The sequence below is a fragment of the Grampus griseus genome, assembly GCF_964374135.1.
Source record: "Grampus griseus genome assembly, chromosome: 1".
Classification (NCBI taxonomy): domain Eukaryota; kingdom Metazoa; phylum Chordata; class Mammalia; order Artiodactyla; family Delphinidae; genus Grampus; species Grampus griseus.
The window spans coordinates 16,006,765-16,027,096 of record NC_139017.1 but is presented as its reverse complement, the minus strand read 5'-3'; the positions used below and the strand labels follow the sequence as shown (position 1 = coordinate 16,027,096).

The 20,332-nt window shown below is 37.2% G+C and overlaps 1 protein-coding gene across 1 annotated transcript in view; it reads right to left on the bottom strand.

The window, feature by feature from the left end:
* The window catches only part of SPATA17 (spermatogenesis associated 17), a gene marked incomplete at both ends in the record, with an annotated part of 185,195 nt that overhangs the window by 137,763 nt on the left and 27,100 nt on the right, over positions 1–20,332 (bottom strand). Inside the window, one exon of the mRNA XM_082679238.1 lies at positions 9,390–9,440. Within this exon, the coding sequence (XP_082535364.1) occupies positions 9,390–9,440 (51 nt within the window). The remainder of the gene's footprint in view (positions 1–9,389; positions 9,441–20,332) is intronic.

The following is a 20,332-nucleotide window of genomic DNA, read 5'->3' as shown; positions in this document are numbered from 1 at the left end:
GTATATATATATATATATATGTATATATATATATGTATATATATAAATTATACATGTGAATAATGACTATTTTCCTGGCTTATTTAATTTAATCATTACAATATCATTCTGAAGTAGAGATTATTAGCCTTCTTTGATAAAAGAGGAAATTGACAGAGAGCTTAAATAAATGCCTTGGGTCATACAGCTGGTTGGATGGCTTCACATGAATTTCAGCTTACTTTTATTGCATATATAGTATTAATTGTATTAAAGACAGGAACAGTTGTAAACAAAACTACTGATAGAAAATCCATCATTGGCAATAGAAGTGACTCAGGAAGCATGGGAAAATATTAGGATATCAAATACTGTTAAGGGATGGACTACCTATTACATGAAAACACCACTGAATTTTAAATAAAATAAGATTAAATGTGCCAGAAAATGTAAAACATGCATGCTGAAGTACTGAGAAGGAAAGATGGAGGATGGTGGTTTATGATTAGGTCATGGCAGAGTAGTGGAGATGCCCACTTGGAGAAAAGAAGTTGAAAGGGCAAACTCTGAAACTGGCTGAAAAATCTGTGCCAGTAAGAAGGGAACTAACAGAGGCCAATGGCATGGGCTCCTTCCCACTCCACACTGAGCAACTAAAGAAACAGCACTAACCACACCCTCAGAGTCCACCATTAAGCTCTCAGACAGTCTTCCAATGCACCAACTCCTTAAACATCTACCCCAAAGCATGCTACGATTCCTTTCCAAGACAAATCCTGGTACTCACAACTGGGTATTAAAGCTCATAACAGGTTAAGGGATGGTTAAGATAACAAATTAAAACTCATCCACACTGAAGTATAATAATCAACGTTTCAATGCCTTTGTTAGAGGGGAGTGAGTGAAAACAGCTGGAAGAAGCTGGGCGTGTGAGTGGGTGAAGATGCCGCCATCCAGTGAAGTAAAGAATCTAAAATTTACTGAACTCCATGAATGTGCCGGGTATTAGGCTAACTGCTTTAATCCTCATGGTAACCTTGTGAAGAGGGCATGATCTCCATGTTAACAATGAAGAAACTGAGGTTAATAACTTGATTAAGGTCACAGCAATACCAGTAAAAGAGTAAATGACAGAGCCAGGACACAAACCCAGCTCTGTCTTATTCCAAAGCCCAGGCTTTTCCCACTAAAGCATCTGAGGGATGTACTGTATAAAGAGAAAGAGTGTGTGCAACGCTCTTTAATATAAAAGACACCATTTTCTTACATTATAGGGAGCCCAGTTTAACCAGCATCTAATTGATATAAGATACAAATAGCTGAGATTCTACCATACTTCCTGTTATAGGAACAAACGACATCTTAAATTTTGCCTATGTTTCCTGCTGATATCCCAGTACTAGTGAATAAACTTAATTTCTTTTTAAAACAAAGTACTTTCAAGAGGCAAAATGACTTTTGATAACAAAATGACTTTTTGATAACTTCAAGGTGAGTGGGTTACGACTTCCAAAAACGGGCTAGTATTCATGCCCTTCAAAGTAATTAGCAACTTTCAGAAGTGATTGGTATAAAACAATTATTGTCATTGATCAGCTCTGAATAGATAATTTTAAACAAAGTCATTGTGTGCTCAGCAGATTACAGCTTGTTAACGGGCAAGTTCTAAATGACCTCTTAAGCTAGTCAAATCAATGATGCATATTCCTCATTAAGTAACATCAAAATGTAAGTGGTCTTATAAATAATGTTTATTTTAAGCACTAAAATAAATGGCAAAACCTTGATATATCAAAAGCCATCTGTTCATAGAAAAGATTTTCTCTCCATTGGGTTTATTATTATTCCTCAAAATTCATAGTAATCTTAATGTTATCAAAAGAGAGAAAAAATGTGTTGGCACCTAAAATTAAAATTAAAACATGAAAGACAAATTCACTGATGATACCCTTCCCAGGACTAATGCTCTAAATGTATATGAGAGCATATAAATAGGACACATCATAATTATACTTTTACTTATTAGAATGTTCAACATTCTAGAAGACTATGCAGTGAGCACAGAAAGGTGGGTTTACTAAATTTTCAAAGATCGGGTGTTTAAAACTAGTAATATCACAGTTTTCATTCTCAATGCCACTACATTATCATGTCAAAAACATACCTATATATATGTTATATATGTTATATATATATATATATATGTTTATATGTTACTCTAGTGGTCCTCTTGTCATTATAGTCCTTTTTTTCCTTTAAGTGAGGATTTCTATCCGAACTAAAATGTCTTGGGGCACTAATTTCAAGTCAAATCATTTAAAATAACTGCAACAATAAAGGATTGGTTGAGACACCCATGAATACCATTGAGAAAGTACATGTGATTGATCAATAACATGGACAAGGTTTCCAGGGTAAAAGAAATTCTACCTTAAACAATTAATTACATCTGCAGTTCTTTAAAACTCTCTAAGTTTTAGATTATTACCATTTTTCATTCCTCACAGATCTTTGAAAATGAAAGGAAAAAGTCTGTTGGAACATATTTTTCAAGAGAGATCTCCAAGATACTACACGTTAGCACTTCTTGAAATCTGCATTCATATGACATTGTTCCAGTTAGGATTCTAGATGTGTGAGATGACCCAAAGGAGGCTTTTCAAAGGAATTGCAAGGAATCAGTAATGCTTAGAGAGTTTACCTTTGTTAACTTCCAAAGTCTGTGCCAGATTATATATCCTCATTAGGTTAACTTTATTGAAGACCAGTATATTCTAAGAGTTAATTTATAAAGGGAGAGATCCGCAGTTGAAAAACAGCAGTCCTAGTAACTATTTGGTGGGGCTTCTAAACTTTTAACAAAGTTAAAGTCCTCTTTTCTTTCTACTAATTTTTCAGGGTCCAAAACAGGTAGGGAGGAGGTTCAAATACAACCAAATTCAAATTTTTGGATCACAAAAATCTATGTGATCTGCACCTTATACTCCATACAGGAAAGAAATGACAGATTCTCTTTCATCGTTTGCTACATCCTGTACAAAACTCCATTTAAAATTGTAGCAAGAACGGTGTTTTACCTGAGGTTATGATAGATGACAAATCCGGATGCTAACAATAGCAATATGTGAAGACCACAGCTTAAACATTCATTTATAAGGTGACATTTTTCATCCTAAGCCCCATCCAATTCTGCCTACAAGGGGAAGCACGTGACACTGAATTGGGATGTCTCAATTTGGTTTTCAACGAATTATTACTAAATTTAGAATTCCCTGAGTGAAATGTACTACCAGTAAGAATGCTCATGAATTACCCGGGTCATGGGGTCAGACAACCAAGAAAACCAGAGTGTAAGCAATAAAATTTCCCTAACAGCTCAGTCGAGGGTTCATGTAGTTGCTCTCATCCAGATTTCTGAAGAAAGGAGAAGACGACTAGAAGTAAAGGCAAGTCTATATGTGACCAGAAATAACAGGAATGTGGGTACCAGACCTCTTGGGTTCAATTCCTAACACTGTCACTTACTAGCTATGTGACCTTGGGCAAGATACCTTTCTGAGATTCCATTTTCTCATCTTTCAAATTGGAATCATAATGATACCTACCTCAGAGAGTTGCTCATGTCAGACAATAGTTAAAATATTTAAAATACTTAGAATGGTGCCTGGAGAGTGGTAACTGCTATGCAATTGCTAACTGTTGTCATTATTATTTACCAATGTTCCTGACTTACCAAGATTTGGAGTTACGTGGTATTGCAATCTTGTTCTTGCATATATGCCTCAGAGACATATAGCTCTCACTGGCGGTTGGTTTGACTAAGGTATACTCAGGTATCTACCAGCTATATCCATTCACGCTTGGGTAGTAAATATGAGAATCTGGAACCATTCTATTGGGGAAATGGGGACCTCAAAGACACAGTTGAGGCTGAATGGACGTATCCCCAGAAATGGAAGAATTAGATATAAGACATGTGCCACTCCATACAATAGGCTTCATCCTGGATGCGGTCAGCCAGTAAACAAAAGCCATAAAGAAAAAAAAATCGTAAATGTCGAGAACCACGAATCCAAGTACTGGAGAAAAGGAACAAGTAAAAGACCTTAGGATGGATGAAATAATTCCACTAAACTGCACTTTTTTTTGCTACCTGTGGATATTTATAAATGGGCTTTCTACACATGAAGTAATTTTGCCTTTCGTCTTTATAGTATTAGAAAACTGATTCTCCAAGCCCTGGGTTTGGAGGGTCTGAAGTGACACCCAAGTGCTTACGTAGACGCTCAGTAGCATCAGAAATGGAGGGTCAGTTCTGCGCCAGGCTGTAAAAAGATACACAATCGTACATCTAGACGGAACAGGGAGGGAAAGAAGTTGAGTAGATGAATCAACTCACGACATTTGTATAAGATACTAAAAGCTGTTCAAAGAGTGAGAACTGAAAAAAAAATTGGGGGGCCAAATTTAAACGAGATCCACAGAGCAGCAGCCAAGATGCTGGAGGAAAAGCAGAACCTTAACCTGGAGTAAATTCAAATTAAAGACCAAAAAGGCAATAATGTGTCGCACGGAGAAACGGGAGGAGCAGGGCCCCAGGAGCTAAGATAAAAATTTACTGAGCAATTGACTGCTGTATTAATTGACTGTCACTGGCCTAGCTGCAAATCAGTCGCAGGGGTTCTGTACAGGCACACTGTGGGTTCTGACAGCAGCTGATATCATCGCAAGCCTCCTTCAAGCTTGTACCTGTTACAACATTTTGGCAACGTCACAAAGCTCATGAGGTCTTCCATTCACATATGAACTGCACTGACCAAATATTACCTTCCCATGTCCCGTTTATCCACACCACCTAGCCTAGTCGGGCACTCAAAAAAGCCTTAAAGATCTACCAGCAAAGGCTTAAATAATTTCCATGAAGGCCGCCAAGGGACCTAAACAAAGAATATTTAAAACAAACAACTTTTTTACTCCTTGTTTAAAAAAGCATGAGCCAACGTTCATTGATTTATTCAGGGACATTTATTTAACAACCTAGTATAAGCCAGGAACTGTAGATACAAAGACTAAGAAGATAGGATCCGGGCCCCAAGAGACTTACAGTATTTGGTAGGGGAGGGTGGACACAGGCATGTAAATTAGTAAGGATAATAAATTGTTACAGGTTCTACAACAGAAGTATGTTGATGGTAAAGTAGGGACATTAAAAAAAGGAGAGTGATCAATCCTACACGGGTAGGGGGATGGTAAAATCTTTAGAGAAAAGGTGACCTTTTAAAAAATAAAGGCAGCAATCAAGATATGAATATCTATGACATTAAATAATCACATACATATAATTTGTTCTTCATTATAAAAAAGTGACATCTATTTAGGAATGGATTAGCTACAAATGAAAATTTTAAATTCCTTCTCTTTTCAGAAATGCTCCACTAGCCTCTTTGACAATTGAATATAACTTGTCATGCTAGTAGTCAATAGTCAAATACATAATTTGCAACTGAATCAGTATATGAGGCAGAGTAAGACAAAAGTCTTTTATTTTCTACTGTATGATTTAGGTGCATATATAAAAATATATCTGTCTGAATATTACTGGCCATATAGATTTCTGGTAGTTATCTGTTACTCCTAGAAATTCTTCCACTTGTACACTCACTGCCACCCACATTTTAATCACTTAAAGGGTAGCTCTTTTGAGCAAAGTTACTTCATAGCTTAAAAACTGAAAAGGCAGAGTTGTGGCTAGTAGAAGTAAAACTTCAGCTGCTGGTATCAAGCTAGGGTTGTAATCTTCAGATGTGTATGCCATGAAGGTATGTGGACCACACATTGGTCTCTTCAGCCTCTCATTCCCACAGAGACAAATTTTCAGAGCACCATCTTGCAAAAAATCCACTTACAAATAGATTTGTCCAAGTCCATTACAAATAAGTTCAGTTCCAGTCATGTGATCACTCAATGCTAAAAATTAATCTTTGTTAGGTAATCACATCAGCCTCTTGTGCCACCTGATTCCTCATTACCAAGTTACCAAATTAACTCATCCAAACCTCTGAAGGAAGTCTTTGAACATCTTTGTAGAGAAGGGTTTCTATTATAAATTTCCCACAGTAGTATTTACATCTCCACAGAGCCTCACAAAAACTCCTGAGTGTCTTTAGTGGATCATTTCAACCTCTATGTAATGCTCAAGTCTTACTTCCCTTTGCTTTAATGACCACTGCATTCCCACCTCTACTGTTCTCTCCTGGAATGTGTCAAATAAAAAGCAAATATGGGGCTTCCCTGGTGGCACAGTGGTTAAGAATCTGCCTGCCAATGCAGGGGACATGGGTTCCAGCCCTGGTCCAGGAAGATCCCACATGCCACGGAGCAACTAAGCCCATGCGCTACAACTACTGTGCTCTAGAGCCCGCAAGCCACAACTACTGAGCCCGCGTGCCACAGCTACTGAAGCCCGTGCTCCACTACAAGACAAGCCACTGCAATGAGAAGCCCACGCACCGCAACAAGGAGTAGCCCCCGTTCACCGCAACTAGAGAAAGCCCATGCGCAGCAACAAAGACCCAATACAGCCATAAATAAATAAATAAATTTATTAAAAAAAAAAAAAAAAGGAAAGAAAACAAATCAGGACCTAGCAAGGAGAGACTTGATTTGAAAGAATTACTGCAAGAAAGAGGGGGTGAGTGATTCCTGCAGCGATGGAGGTGGACTATTGCGATAAGGAGAATCTTTGACCATAAGATTTGCAAACATGGCGAAACTTAGGCAAAAGGAGTTTTCCTTTTCATAGGAAGGTGTGAACAAGGCTGGAAAGAACCTGATGTGGGGAAGTGGGATAAAAGGGTGGCATAATCATATAGGAGATCTGAGAATGCTTTACCCTGAAGCCCATCTCAGGAGGAGGTACTAAGGAGATGCCGTATGCTGGCTAAAGTTCAGGGACCTAGGGGAAGGAGAGAAGCTTAAGCACAGTTTGGTTAATAAACATGTTTTTTCCAGTTGACCAATGGAGACAAGCAGTTCAGCTAATCATTTGTGAGGTTAGAAAAATGGGAATTTGGGGGACTGTGTCTGGCCTTGTCATAGGTAAACAAGGGGCCATCCACAGCTAAGTCATATGGGGAAGGGTGGGTTTCTTTGCAGTAAGCTGTTTCCAAAACACAAAAGAGTTGGGGGGGGAGGGGTTTAAACTTTGCTGTTTTCTAGGATCACAGGACTTAGGGAGAGTTCAACATTGTCTGCTGATTTTAAGCAAGATGAGGTAACCCTGGGCAACACTATTAGGTGTGACCGATTAGGACCCTATGGGGCCTTCCCAGAACTGACACACACCCCGCGACCTCCATCTGCCTCTTGTCTGTAGAGAAGTTTTAGCCTCCTAGGCCTTCCCCAAGTTCCAAAGAGTAAATTTAATCAGAGAAATGAGAAAATGCAGAAAGAAAGGAAAACAGTCAAGCAAGACAAAATAATAATAGTTTAGCCATTAAACAAAGTTAAGGACCTTTAGTTCCTCCTCAAGGACTATAGATAATATTCTGAGCCGTATGCTTTGAGCTGTTTTGCAGATACTGAAACCACCACCAAGCAGAAGAAGTTAACTGTATGTTGCCCGCAAGCACGGAGACCCCAGGCCGGTTGGAACCAGAAGGTTGATGATGTTGACTCCTGATGACCTCACCACCAACCAATCGGAAGAATGTTTACTAGCTGATCACACACCCCACAATGCCCCTCCCTCACCCTGTCTTTAAAAACCTTTCCCTGAAAGCCTTCAGGGAGTTCGGGCCTTTTAAGCACTAGCTACCGGAAACCCTTGCTTGGTGCCTGAAATAAATGCTCCACTTTCCTTCACCACAACCTGGTGTCAGTAGATTGGCTTTACTGTGTATGGGCAAGAGGACCCAAGTTTGGTTCTGTAACGTTAGGAAATGTAGCTTTTAGTATGATGTTAGAATAAGTCAAAAACACTGCTTTCTCAATGGCTTGGTTTGATATGAGTTTCTTAGATATGCCCAGTCAAGGTAAAAGGAATCTTAATGATTCAAGCCAGATCAGAATTCAATACAAAATTGGGGGCTAAATAATAAACAAGAAAATGCATTTTTCTAATCCTGACTCCTGTGCCTCTGTCTCCCTTGGTGACCTATGGTGATCTATGGGGACGTCTAAGCCTCCTGCCATCAACTGCTTTAGGTCCTCCGTCATCTATTGTTTTTTACTTTGCAGACGTATCTGACAAAGGGCATGCAGAAAAGAAAAAAAATCTGACACTGTTTTAGGCTCAGAGGTTAAGTCTTTGGCAGAGCTGTACAGAGAATCAGAATCTCCTCAATTCCCAGACTCACGCATTCCCGTTAAAAGAGGAAAGCCACATTATTTTCTTATATTACTGAATTTCTAAGAAAGGTAAATACAGACCAGTGCATCTGGAGTATCTGCCTCTGGAAAAGAAGCAAAAAAGATCTACTTCCTCTTCTTTTTTCCCCTTACACTACAGAACCACCGAGAGGTGGATGGATACTAGAGATCTGCCCTGGGCTGGGCTCCAACACACTCACATCTGCATAGGAAGGTCCCTTCCCAAAGCAGTGTAAGTCAGCAAAATAATGTTAATTCAACTTGCCTTAGTTCAACACAGGACTTTCAGAAGGTATTTTACTATCTTTCTTCACCCAAAATAAAATCCGTTATTAGCAGAAGCAAGAATTAATAGATTAATGAGAGAGAATATAATAGGGTAACATTAAAACACAGGTTTTAAGGACGTTAATGAAATTCACTTAAGAAATTTCCCCATTTATAATAGCTTCACAATTAAGCTAAAAATCATACTGTCTGATACAAAAGAAATTATACTTTTGTCGTGGCTCTTCCCCAAATCTCAGCAGAAACCAAGGAAGCCTCATAATCGCTAAATTCAGCTTCCTATTAGGCAAATAACACATAAAAGTGAACACAGAAATGATAGAAATAAAACTTCTAAGCTGGAAACTGACTTTATTACTGTGAAATCATATGAATAATTTCTAATTGATTAGTATTGGGCAGGAATCTTATATTCCAGAACCATGCTCATCTATTTATCACAATATTTTATATGACATATGGAAACTAATACATTGCTTCATTAATATTTACAGTCTTTCTCTAGTCATGGCTCAGAGATATTTAACATCCTAAAATATAAGCATTGATAATTACATGTTTTACATTTTACTCTAATTTTTAACCCTGCCAAAACTATTTAGTACAACTAACTTTTAAACTATGTACTCTTTTCTCTCTTTACCATTAGCATATCAATCAAATTTGCATTATACTGGTTTGCTCATTTTATTAAAAGCGAATTCAGGGCACAATTGACTTTTCATTTGTTTAACAAGTGAAGAAATATTTACCCTGACAGCCATTGCATTGTAGAGATTCATCTTCATAGTGTAATATGCTAACTGTGAATCGAGAAAAAAAAAAGATGGCATATATTTTAGTTTTACACAAAGACAGTGCAGCCTATTTTTACATATAAAAGATAAGACTCTTTATACATAATACATAATAAGAGTTCTATGCTTAGAAAAATGAAATCAAACTTTGTATTGAAGAGATAGGCTTCCTAATACATAATGCAGGCTTAACCAGAAAAATCTATGGTAGTCAAACTAGGAGCTAATGGAGATATATGACCATAAAATGCTCTCCGCTGAGTTTGATAATCAATGGTGCTCTACTGAGAATAGAATAACAAAGCAGAAATATTCACAAGTGCTGGTGACACGTAGTATTGTATGATTTATTCACTGGGGTTCTTTTAGCCAAAACTCACAGAAACATAAAAGGAATTCATATTTCAAGACGTCTGGTTTAATGAAAAATTCAAAGGAATGCTGTCTTCAGTCGAAATCGTTCAAGGATATGGATGCAGTGATGGAGCAAAATTGTGCCTTCCAACCATCTGTACAAAATGTTATGTACTTAGCTGCCTCCTGAGTAATCCTTGGGAATTTTGTTTCATTTAATATTCATTTTAACACCATAAAATCATAAATACAATGATATCATGTTACAGCAAATCCCCTGACATAATGAAGATTTCCTAAAGACTTGGTTTCTTTCTAATACAGACACATTTGTCTTTTAATGCACGAATCTCTGTGACAGTAAATAATCATTTAGCAACATAGCTTATTTCAATGAAAATATTGCTTTAAATAAAACTTCCACATCTGCTCTTTCAATTAAAAAGACACAATTAACATAATTCATGACAGTACAATAAACATTGAAATACATATTTTTTCCACACAAAATATACCTTTATCCATTTTATTCAGTCAAAACTCATCAGACTAATATAAACTTGAACTTAGGTAATAGGTGTTATGTTTCAGCAAAAATCAGAGATAAGTGCCTTAGCCTTTTATATAGGGGTTTTCTTCCTCCCTGCAACAAACAGGAATTCATATAAAAGGGTTTCACTGTAACTAGTATTGTTTGAATTGCCTGATCTGATCCACAGCAAATTGTCTGTGGAGAGCAGCAGGGCTAGATTAGTTATCAACAGTCTGAGCAGTTAGTAAACAGTTGGTTGCAATATGTTATTTACAAATGAACACAATGATGTTACTTCATTTTAAATTCTCTTTCTTCGTTATGGCAAGCAAGGCATAATTCTTGGTGTTTGAGGTCAACTTAAAATATTTACTTAGAGTATTTCTTCAAGGCAAATATAACCATTAAATATTTTTACACAGAAGAAACATATTGGAAATTATATATTCGAGAAAGTTGGGTTCAGAAAAAGATATTGTTTCTTATCTTTTTTCATATTGCTGTTCAGTCAGCAGCAGTGAGCATTAGCGAGCTTTCAAGCCACAGACCTGAGTTCAGGTCCTGACGTTGCTCTTACCAGCTGTGCGGCTTGAACAAGTTACTTGAAGTCTCCCAGTCTTGACTTCTAGCCTTACAAAATGGGACATCACATACTCCATGGAGTTCTTGTGAAGAATAAAATGAGATCAGGTATTTAAGGTGCTTGGGACATAGCTGATGGTCATTAGGAAAGGGATTATCACTGTTACGCATTTTGCGGCTAAAAGTATGTGATTTAACTATAAGTAAAATTCCAAACGGTATAAGAGGTTAAATTTTATTCTGAACAAAGAAGAGATATAGGTTTGAGCCTAAGAATTTTGAATTTTATAGTTAAAAGGTGGGAAAGCACTTTGATTCCAGGTTATCATTCTCATGTGAAGCACAGACAGATGTTACATTGACTCTCAATTCTATAGCCCAGATCTGAAAGTACCACAAAAACATCTGAGAAAACATTGTATGATCCACTTATATGAGGTACCTGGATTAGTCGAATTCACAGAGACAAAAAGTAGAATAGTAGTTACCAGGCACTGGGGGAAAAGGAGGAGCTAGTGTTTAGTGGGTACAGAGTTTCCCTTTAAGATGATGGAAAAGTTTTGGAGATTGTTAGTGGTGATATTCGCATAACAATGTGAATGTACTTAATGTCACTGAACAGTACAGTTAAAAATAGTCAAAATGATCAATTTTATGCTATATATATTTTACCACAATTTTTAAAACCACTAGAAAATAATTTGTGAATGTGAATCATGCATTTCCATAAGCTATCTATGAGACACGTTAGATACTTTGAGATTTTGTAAAATACTGTCTCTATATTTCTATTCTGAGCAATGATGATTATTTGTTATACTAATATTTGTTCTTTTGGTTACATGAGTAGTTAAATTATAATTCATACTAAAACCCTGTTCTTAATATTATTTTCCAGGATTCTGTCCTAAAAGTTTTCTTTTTTTCTTCCATTCCATGGAGTTGGATAAGCAAATATATCACAGCTACTAAATATTGATAACATATCCAAGAATGACAGACAATAGTAATTCATCAGCAGAGAAAAATCCCCAAATTTTCCTTACTATATATTAATTTCCTATTTTATCATTAAGGTACCAAGTCTATTTTAAACAGGAAGACTAAAGATCTGGGGTGAAAATCAAGCATAAAAGATGATAGTTTCAATGTAATGAAAACATGATGTTCAATTATAGATGTTTCCCAACTATTTGTTGACTAAATGAAGGAAGGGGAAAAGAGAGGGAGGGGGAGAAAGAAAAGAGGGAGAGAAAGATAAACAGAATTGATATGTTGCATTTAGAACAGATAGAGTAGGAAGAATTCCTGGGATGAAAATCGCATTTGAACACTAAATAAACCACTTGTTGGCCATATGGCCCTTGTCATGTCACCTAGCTCAATTTTCAGAAGGCTTCTGAAATTTTTTCTGGAAGTTGTATTCCTTTTAAAATCGATTTTCTCAGTTGTCAGTATCCATGTGGACCTTTTGGACAGGGCTGCTATCCAATGGGATTGAACCGTGATATCGATGGGAGCATGTCTTGTGTGTGAGTTTCCGTTTTTTCTACCAGGTGAATTACAGTGCAGGGGCAGGGGTGGGGATAGATTAGAACCACTCTCTTAGAGGTCAAGTGACATTCAAAGCTCACTGCACCAGGTCCCAATTTTGTTCTCCGATCATCTCCCACCACGCTGCTCCTTTAAACCTAAATCTGATCAAATTATTATCTTTTCTTCTTCACGTCCGTGCTCCTACTACTCGCCTTGCCTAAAACGTCTTATCATCCTTTTCTAGCTGTCCAAATCCTCTGTGTCCTCACAAACATTTATAGGAGAAACCACCTTTTCTCCCCCAGTCTAAGCACCAGCAACTGGAAGAAGCTGCTGGCATTCTCTCAGCTCCAGTGGATACTTTCAAACCAGTAGGAAGTACTCCTTTAGAAGCAACAACAACTACCATGACAAAAACCCAAAGAACAAAAAACCTCACTGTTTACTCTCAAGCTTTTCACATTTATCACTCTCTCTCCCTTTTTGGTGTTGTCACCCGTCCTCAGGTCTCTAGGTACACTCTCCTCCTTTCCCCTCCTCGCCTCTCCTGACCTACTCCAATAATACGCCCTAAACGTTTTGGCACCAAGCTAAAGGTCTTATTCTTCACCACAACTCCTGCCGTATCTTAAGGCTTTCCAAATTCACATATACAACACACTCAATTACCTGCTCTCACTATTGCCTGCCTTTCCCAGTCGCGATGACATCCACTTCCCATAGCCATGTTCCAGACCCTGTGAACTAGTTTCTCCTCTTAAGTCTTAAACTCAGATTGCAAATTCTCCTCCTTAAATCCCTGATAGCTTAATTTCTATTAAAGGCTTTTCCACCTAGTAGACAGATCTAGTACAGGTATGTCCTTCTCCTCAGTTTCAAGTTCCTTCTTCACATATGTTTATATACAATGGCTACATTGATAGTTTGCTAATGAACATATCATAAATTAACTAATCTTTCCATTATTGTTGAGCATTTAGGTTGGAAACCAAGAAAACCTGAGTTTCAAACGGTCAATCATTTTCAAAAAACAGAACATTTAAAGTAATACATATTTATAATAAATTTGAGTAATACATCTATATGAACTTGACCAGATCAACTGGCTTTATTTGCTAGACTGGGCAATACAGAGGAAATATTTGCATTAAAGTGATGACTCTGGAAACTCTAGAAGCCAGGCACATATGGATAACAGATCTGGGGAGCCTGCACGTTTGTTATTTTCCACATCAGTGCCATCCTCATTTCATAATTTTGAGTATGATCATTAAAATGATTTATTATCAAATAATCACGAGTATTTTGTGCATATGCTTTGCCTTGTTCGCTGGCAACTGATATCAATCTGGTCGTTATCAACAGCTGATTGTTAAAATAACCTTCCGTCTTCTACACACACACAAAATTAAAAGCCAATTATATTATTTTTCACCGTTATTATTAATGTAATCTTCAAAAGCAAGTAAACTAAATCTAAATCATATTATTATAATGAAAATATGTTAGCAAAGTTTTAAATTTATATTAGAAAAGTCAGAGTCTTAAGTTATCCAGCCTTTGGTATTTATTTAAAAAGCCAGATCCTGAGGGGAAAAAGTAGATTATGTTTCAGTTTTCTGCTCTAACACTAAAGTGTGATAAATGTTGCCTCATTAACATATAACTGAATTGGAAGCCTTATAAAGAGATTTATAAAAAGAGTTGGGCTTATAGAAGGAGCATTCATTTATCTAATGAAGAGAAATAAAAATGTCCGTACAAGCAACCATGACAATCTCATCAGTTTTAAAAATAATGACTGAAATTTTATGTATTTTTACTATCCATTCAAAAACAAACCTGCTGGTATTTATGATGACAACGCAAAATGGGATTTGATAGCAGATGATATCCTTTGTTCCATTTAAGGTTAATAAGATTTCTTTCCATTGTTACTCTTTCAAATACTAATCAAATATGAAAACTTTGTGAGAAGAGCAGTAAAATGATAAGCAGTATATAAGTACTGTGAGCCTTTTCAGCAATAAATTAAATTATTTTTATAATTTGAAGAATAATCTATTTTTAATGAATATTATCTTTATAAATTAATCAGTTCTACCAGAGGCTATTAATATACTTTAACAAAAAGTTTTAACCAAGTTCTGTTAATGTGGTGTCATATATATGTTATTCACCAAATGATCTCAATTTAAAAACATAACACTGAGCTGTTTAGAACTACAGTTACATATCTATTTTCACAATAATGCATATAGAATTAATCACATATATCAGGGTAGCTGCTCTCAGAGTGTGGTGACTAAAAATAGTGTACTTGATATTAAACATCATATAAACTATATAATGGGGAAACTGAAAAGGATAACAAGATGCGTACTATTAGGTTATATTGATGTCCTATTAGGTTATATTGATGAATTCACTCAGGTAACGCTCGAAGTGTTAGTTTTCCGAAAGAGGGAGATGAAATATTTGAACATTTTTCTGGTACTATCGCCTACAGAAATAACTATTTTCACTTCACCATTTATGAAATAAAGCAAAAAGTGGTAAGGACAAGCTATATAGAACATTATACAGTTGAAAACAAGAAGGGGACCAAAACAGTAGGACCATTTGAGTATCCAATGGGAAGCGCAGGTTGCAGTAAAATCATAGCAGGAATTCAGCAGGTCTGCGATGCACGTGCATTGAACACACACACCAGGTGACTAGAAATCCACTGTTAATAAAAAAGAAGAATCAGAGCACATCCTCACTAACAGGGAAAGGTTTTTGAGGTTGTGAATCAACAGTCCTCGGTCCCTACGACGGACAAATTTGGGTTATGTTGCCAGATACGACAGCATTAAAGTCAGCAGGAAGACCTGAATGGACACTGAAAATTAAAATAAACAAAAACAATAGTCATCCAGGAAGCAAAAAAGAATCAAATCAGAAAAGAAAACCTGAATGGCTCTATTATCGTGGGTTAGTGATGGCACCATAGTGGAGAACGCATAACACTATAGGACTGGATAAGTTGACTGGTGCTGCTGTGAGAATTATTTAAAAGCTGGACAGAAATATTCTGGTATAGTAGAATTTTGAGGGAGGCTGTCTAAAAATACAGAACTTATCTAAAGAGATCCTAGGACTTCTGACTTTCCACAGTTCCCTTTGTTTGACCTTTGCCACAAGTGAGACTGTTGGTAACTCCAAGTTTTCTAACAGTTTTCTCCTCTGCTTCCTGTGATATTGTATCTCTGTTTTTCTGTTTATAATCTACCTATAACTTCCTTCCTCTGCCTAAATCCTACTAATGCATTCCACAAGCCTCAATCCTTGGCCCTCTGCTCTACTGTTCAGATACTTTTCCATCAGGTAGAAAATCCTGCCATCTTATAATGATGGCTCTAAAACCTCTATCTCTAGCTCTGACTCTTCATCTAAAAGTCCTCTTTAATAAGCTTTTGTTCAGTGCTAATTATAATGTGCCAGACACTCTTCCGAGAGATAGCAAAATCGCCGTACAAGACACCACCACATGGAGGTGTCCTAACATCATCACAAACTCAAAATCTCACAACATCTTTTTGTAAAAGCTTCACTGCGTGTCCCATTCAGAATGTTTTCTTATCAACATCATGCTTTTGTTGTCATTACAACCATTAATCAGCTTTGCTGAGATAAAAATGCAGCTATCTTACTAGCTTATAAGACAAAAAGTTTATTTCTTACTCACATTGCACGTGGGCTAAGTCTCCCTGCGGCTGTGGCCCACAACACATGGCTTAGCCCAGAATCAATGAGATGGGGAGGAATCATTATTTTATGAGGAGGCGGGTAGGGAAGAATTTTTGGCAAACGTGGATACCAATCTACCAGCTAGGTTGACCATAGCGAAGTCTTCCAACTTATATCCCGGTGAGTTATTAATTTATCCAGTTAGCAAAAAATTCTACAGGCTTTCTATGTGACATTTACTGTGATCGTTTGAGATATAATAAATAGAAAGTCATTGCATCTCAGGAGCTCCCAAATAAGAGATGTAAACAAACAAATGGGTCACAGTGACACAAACACCTACAGGAGTAAAGCATGAGGAAGGCACACCTAATATCTGCAGTCTCCTACCATTCTATACTCAGCCTCAGGAGATCCGGAAGGTTAATCCGTAAGTAAAGTCTTGAAGGATGAATAGGGATTCAGACCAATGGGAGGCAGGTCAGAGTGAAGAATGGCATTCCAGGCAGAGTAAAGAGCATTTGCAAAAAACCTGTAGGGCATGGCGTATCTTGATATATCATGGAAAGTGGTTTAACGTGTCCAGAGTATGTTTATACAGGTTTAGCAAGAAGTGAGGTTAGATAAGCAATCATGAGACTATGAAAACGTGACATGTCATGTTGAAGAGTATGAATTTTGTGCTGTATGCTACAGTGAGGACGGTGGGCATGGGAGTGAAACTATCAAATTTAGGTTGGAGTCAAGAGATTTTCTGAGGGACAATGCAAAGTATTTGATGACTGATAAGAGAGAGCGGGTGGGGAAAAGAAGGTGGTGGGGAGTCAGGGATGACTGTGGGTTTCCAGCTGAATGGTTGTATCATTTACCTGAATAAAGGAATATAGAAGGAGGAACAGATTGGGGCTATCTGAGGGACCTCCAGAGAAGACTTTTAGTAGGTACTTAGCATATGGATCTGCAGGGATCAGGAACTGAGGCCCATCATCTAATCACCCTGAGCCTCCATGTCTCCGCCTATAAAATGAAGATACAACACCTGCACGTTCGACTTGACAGACTGTTACTGGAAAATATGAAACAATGAATGTAAAACATGTGTTTAAACAAGAAAGTCCTTTAGGGCTTCCCTGGTGGTGCAGTGGTTGAGAGTCCGTCTGCCGATGCAGGGGACACGGGTTCGTGCCCGGTCCGAGAAGATCCCACATGCCGTGGAGCGGCTGGGCCCGTGAGCCATGGCCGCTGAGCCTGCGCGTCCGGAGCCTGTGCTCCACAACGGGAGAGGCCACGACAGTAAGAGGCCCGCGAACCGCGAGAAAAAAAAAAAAAAGAAAGTCCTTTAAAAATGTAGGAAGTTATTTTATTAAAGTCACATTCAGCTCCTTACCAACCTGCCGCTGCGCCTCAAATACTCTGAGCCATCTTGATCAACATCCTCACCATTTCCTGTTACACCACGCTCATTCCCAGTTTCAGACCTTCATTCACGCTGTTCCTAACCGAAATGGCCTTCCCTCTCCCCAGGCTATAGTCTACTGATGCCCCGAGGTTCAGCGCAAGTCTCACCTCTTAGACTTTTGGAGGTAACATTAACTTCTCACCTGAGCGCTTATTACTTGCCTGTGTGTGTTTGGTGGGGGTAGTGCCTTTTAAATTGACTTTCCTTTTTAATTAATTTATTTAATAGATAATATATTCACAGTGTTTAAAATTCAAAAGCTACCAAAGAGTTTACAGTAAAAAGTCTACTTCCTACGCTTATTCCTCAAGTTCTCTTCCCCCCAGGCAGTTAATAACATCAGTTTTTGGTGATCCTTCCCCAGACAAGCAAATTCAAATCAGTGGCTTTCAGATTATGCTCTGGTGGCTCAGATGACAACAGAGGCCACAGGGAAAGAGACCAAGCAGTTCTGTTTCTTCTGATTCCAAAATAGCTGCACTGTTTGTACTTATTTTACATACAGGGCTAAAAATTTTGCTAAATTTTAGTAACAGCAACTGTTACTAAAGTTTTAAAATGGCTAACTATACCATTCATTTTGTAGCCTAATATATACTATATGGCATTATTATTATTATTGTATTCATATATAGCTGTTAGGCAAAAACAAAAATTTATGCAGAATAAATTTGGAAATGGTGGTTTAAATAATTACTGTAGGACTATGTGTTCTCAGCCCTAAAATCTGAGCTCTGAGAAATTACACTGAGGGTGTGTGGGGATGATAAGAGGAGAGGTGTAAGCAGAAAAAGAGAAAAAATGGAGTAAATATTCCACATGCCTGGGAAAGAGCAGGGCGTTAGCTTTTGTAATAAGAAAATACGACACTGGGCATTCTTATTGCTCCTGGGAGGTGGCTAAAACTCTAGGGATAAACTTGGTGGCAGCTGTGGAAGAGACAGGATCCTAAGCACTAGGGAAGATATCAGCTTTGGCAAAAATTCCCTTCCCTTTATGTGGCCCAGTAGCCATGGAATCCTCCAAGGATGAATCCGAAGGATCAAACACACACATGAGCTCGGACAATAGACGTCTTACGAATGAAGACCCGACAAAAGTAAGAATCTCTGCTATGTTGGCACTACTTAAGTCTCACAGGACTTCTGTATAAACCAGAGAAGGGAAATCTCCAATAATGACTGAGATTGAACTGCCTATCAAACCTATATATAAGGGTTTTGGAATCAAACCAAATTGGGTTTGAACTTTTCTCCACTTATCACTAACAGTGTATCCTTGGGGAAGTAACTATCTCTGAGCCTAAAATTCGTCATCTATTAAATGGTGATAGTATTCACAGGACCGGTATAAGACTTTAGTTGGTATATACATTAAGTATACAAAATGCTTAGTACAATATTTCACTTTCACTAGTCAACCAGTAAATGTCAGCTATTTTGATCTCATTCAATAATTATGTACTGAGATCAGATTATGTTATTTATTGAATCCTTATGTGCATTCAATGGCAAAAACAGATAAATAAATAAAACAGACCTGTTCTGAAATACCTTACAGATTAATAGATTTAAAAACCATCAAGAACCAATCTAACTGAGGAAAATCTCCATTTTTAATTGTTTTCAAGAGCGCAAAGATAATTAGATGCAAATCTGGAGAATAACTTGGCGATGATGCTGAGCAATACTCTTTTTGATCAAACCTAGTTGAGACACTAAAGTAACGAACAATTTTCTTGGGTGGCTCATTACTTGAACTTTTAAAGATATTTTTTCAGCAACTCCAACACCACTAGAACAAATATAGATTCCAAAGTTGAATATTTTGACAACAGTCACTGAAATGTATACACTTTAATATGTTTGATTAAAAGGAGGTGTCAATTCATAACCATCTGAATGGTGGCTGTGAGCAGAAATAGCAGCAATGAAAGTTAAGTCATAATGTTCATGGAATGACATATACATAAGTATACTCTCCTGTCTTGTCTACACAAAGATATAGATCTCCAACCACTAATGAATAATAATAAACAATAGGGCTAAAAATGCTCATTACTCCATAGAAAACAGCTTAATTTTTGATCATCCTGTTTAAGTAATCTGATTCTATTAAAAACTGACTTGAAGGAGCTCCTACTGGCCAAATCTAGGAAAATTTTAGCACCAAATCAATTAGTGATAATTTATTATAACCCATTAAATAAAATAGGAATTCATGAGTTAAAACTGATGAAAGAAAGAAAGAAAGAAAGAGAAAGGAAGGAGGAAAGAAAGGAAGGAAGAAAGAGGAAAAAAGGTTCTTTCTTATGCTAAAGTGCTAACAAGTATAAACAGAAGAAATGACAAAATTAGAAAATCACTATTTGACAAATATGATAATAATTGATTCTGGTAAGATCCATCATTAGACGCTAAACCTAGGGTCAAAATTTTTGATGAGGAAGAAGGTATATACCCAGTCTTAAAACATTGCCTCACAAGATAAAAATAGCAAGTCTACAGTGTAAGTGTGTTAAATTATCAAATTTAGCGTTAACTGCCATGCAACAAACTGACAGTATATGGTTCCTAATATGATGTATTGAGATGTATTTCTAGAAAAAAGGCATAACCTCAATCTAACAATGAAGAAACACAACCAAACCAAAACTGAGGAATAATCTGAAAAATAGTCTATATTCTTCAAAAATATCAAGGT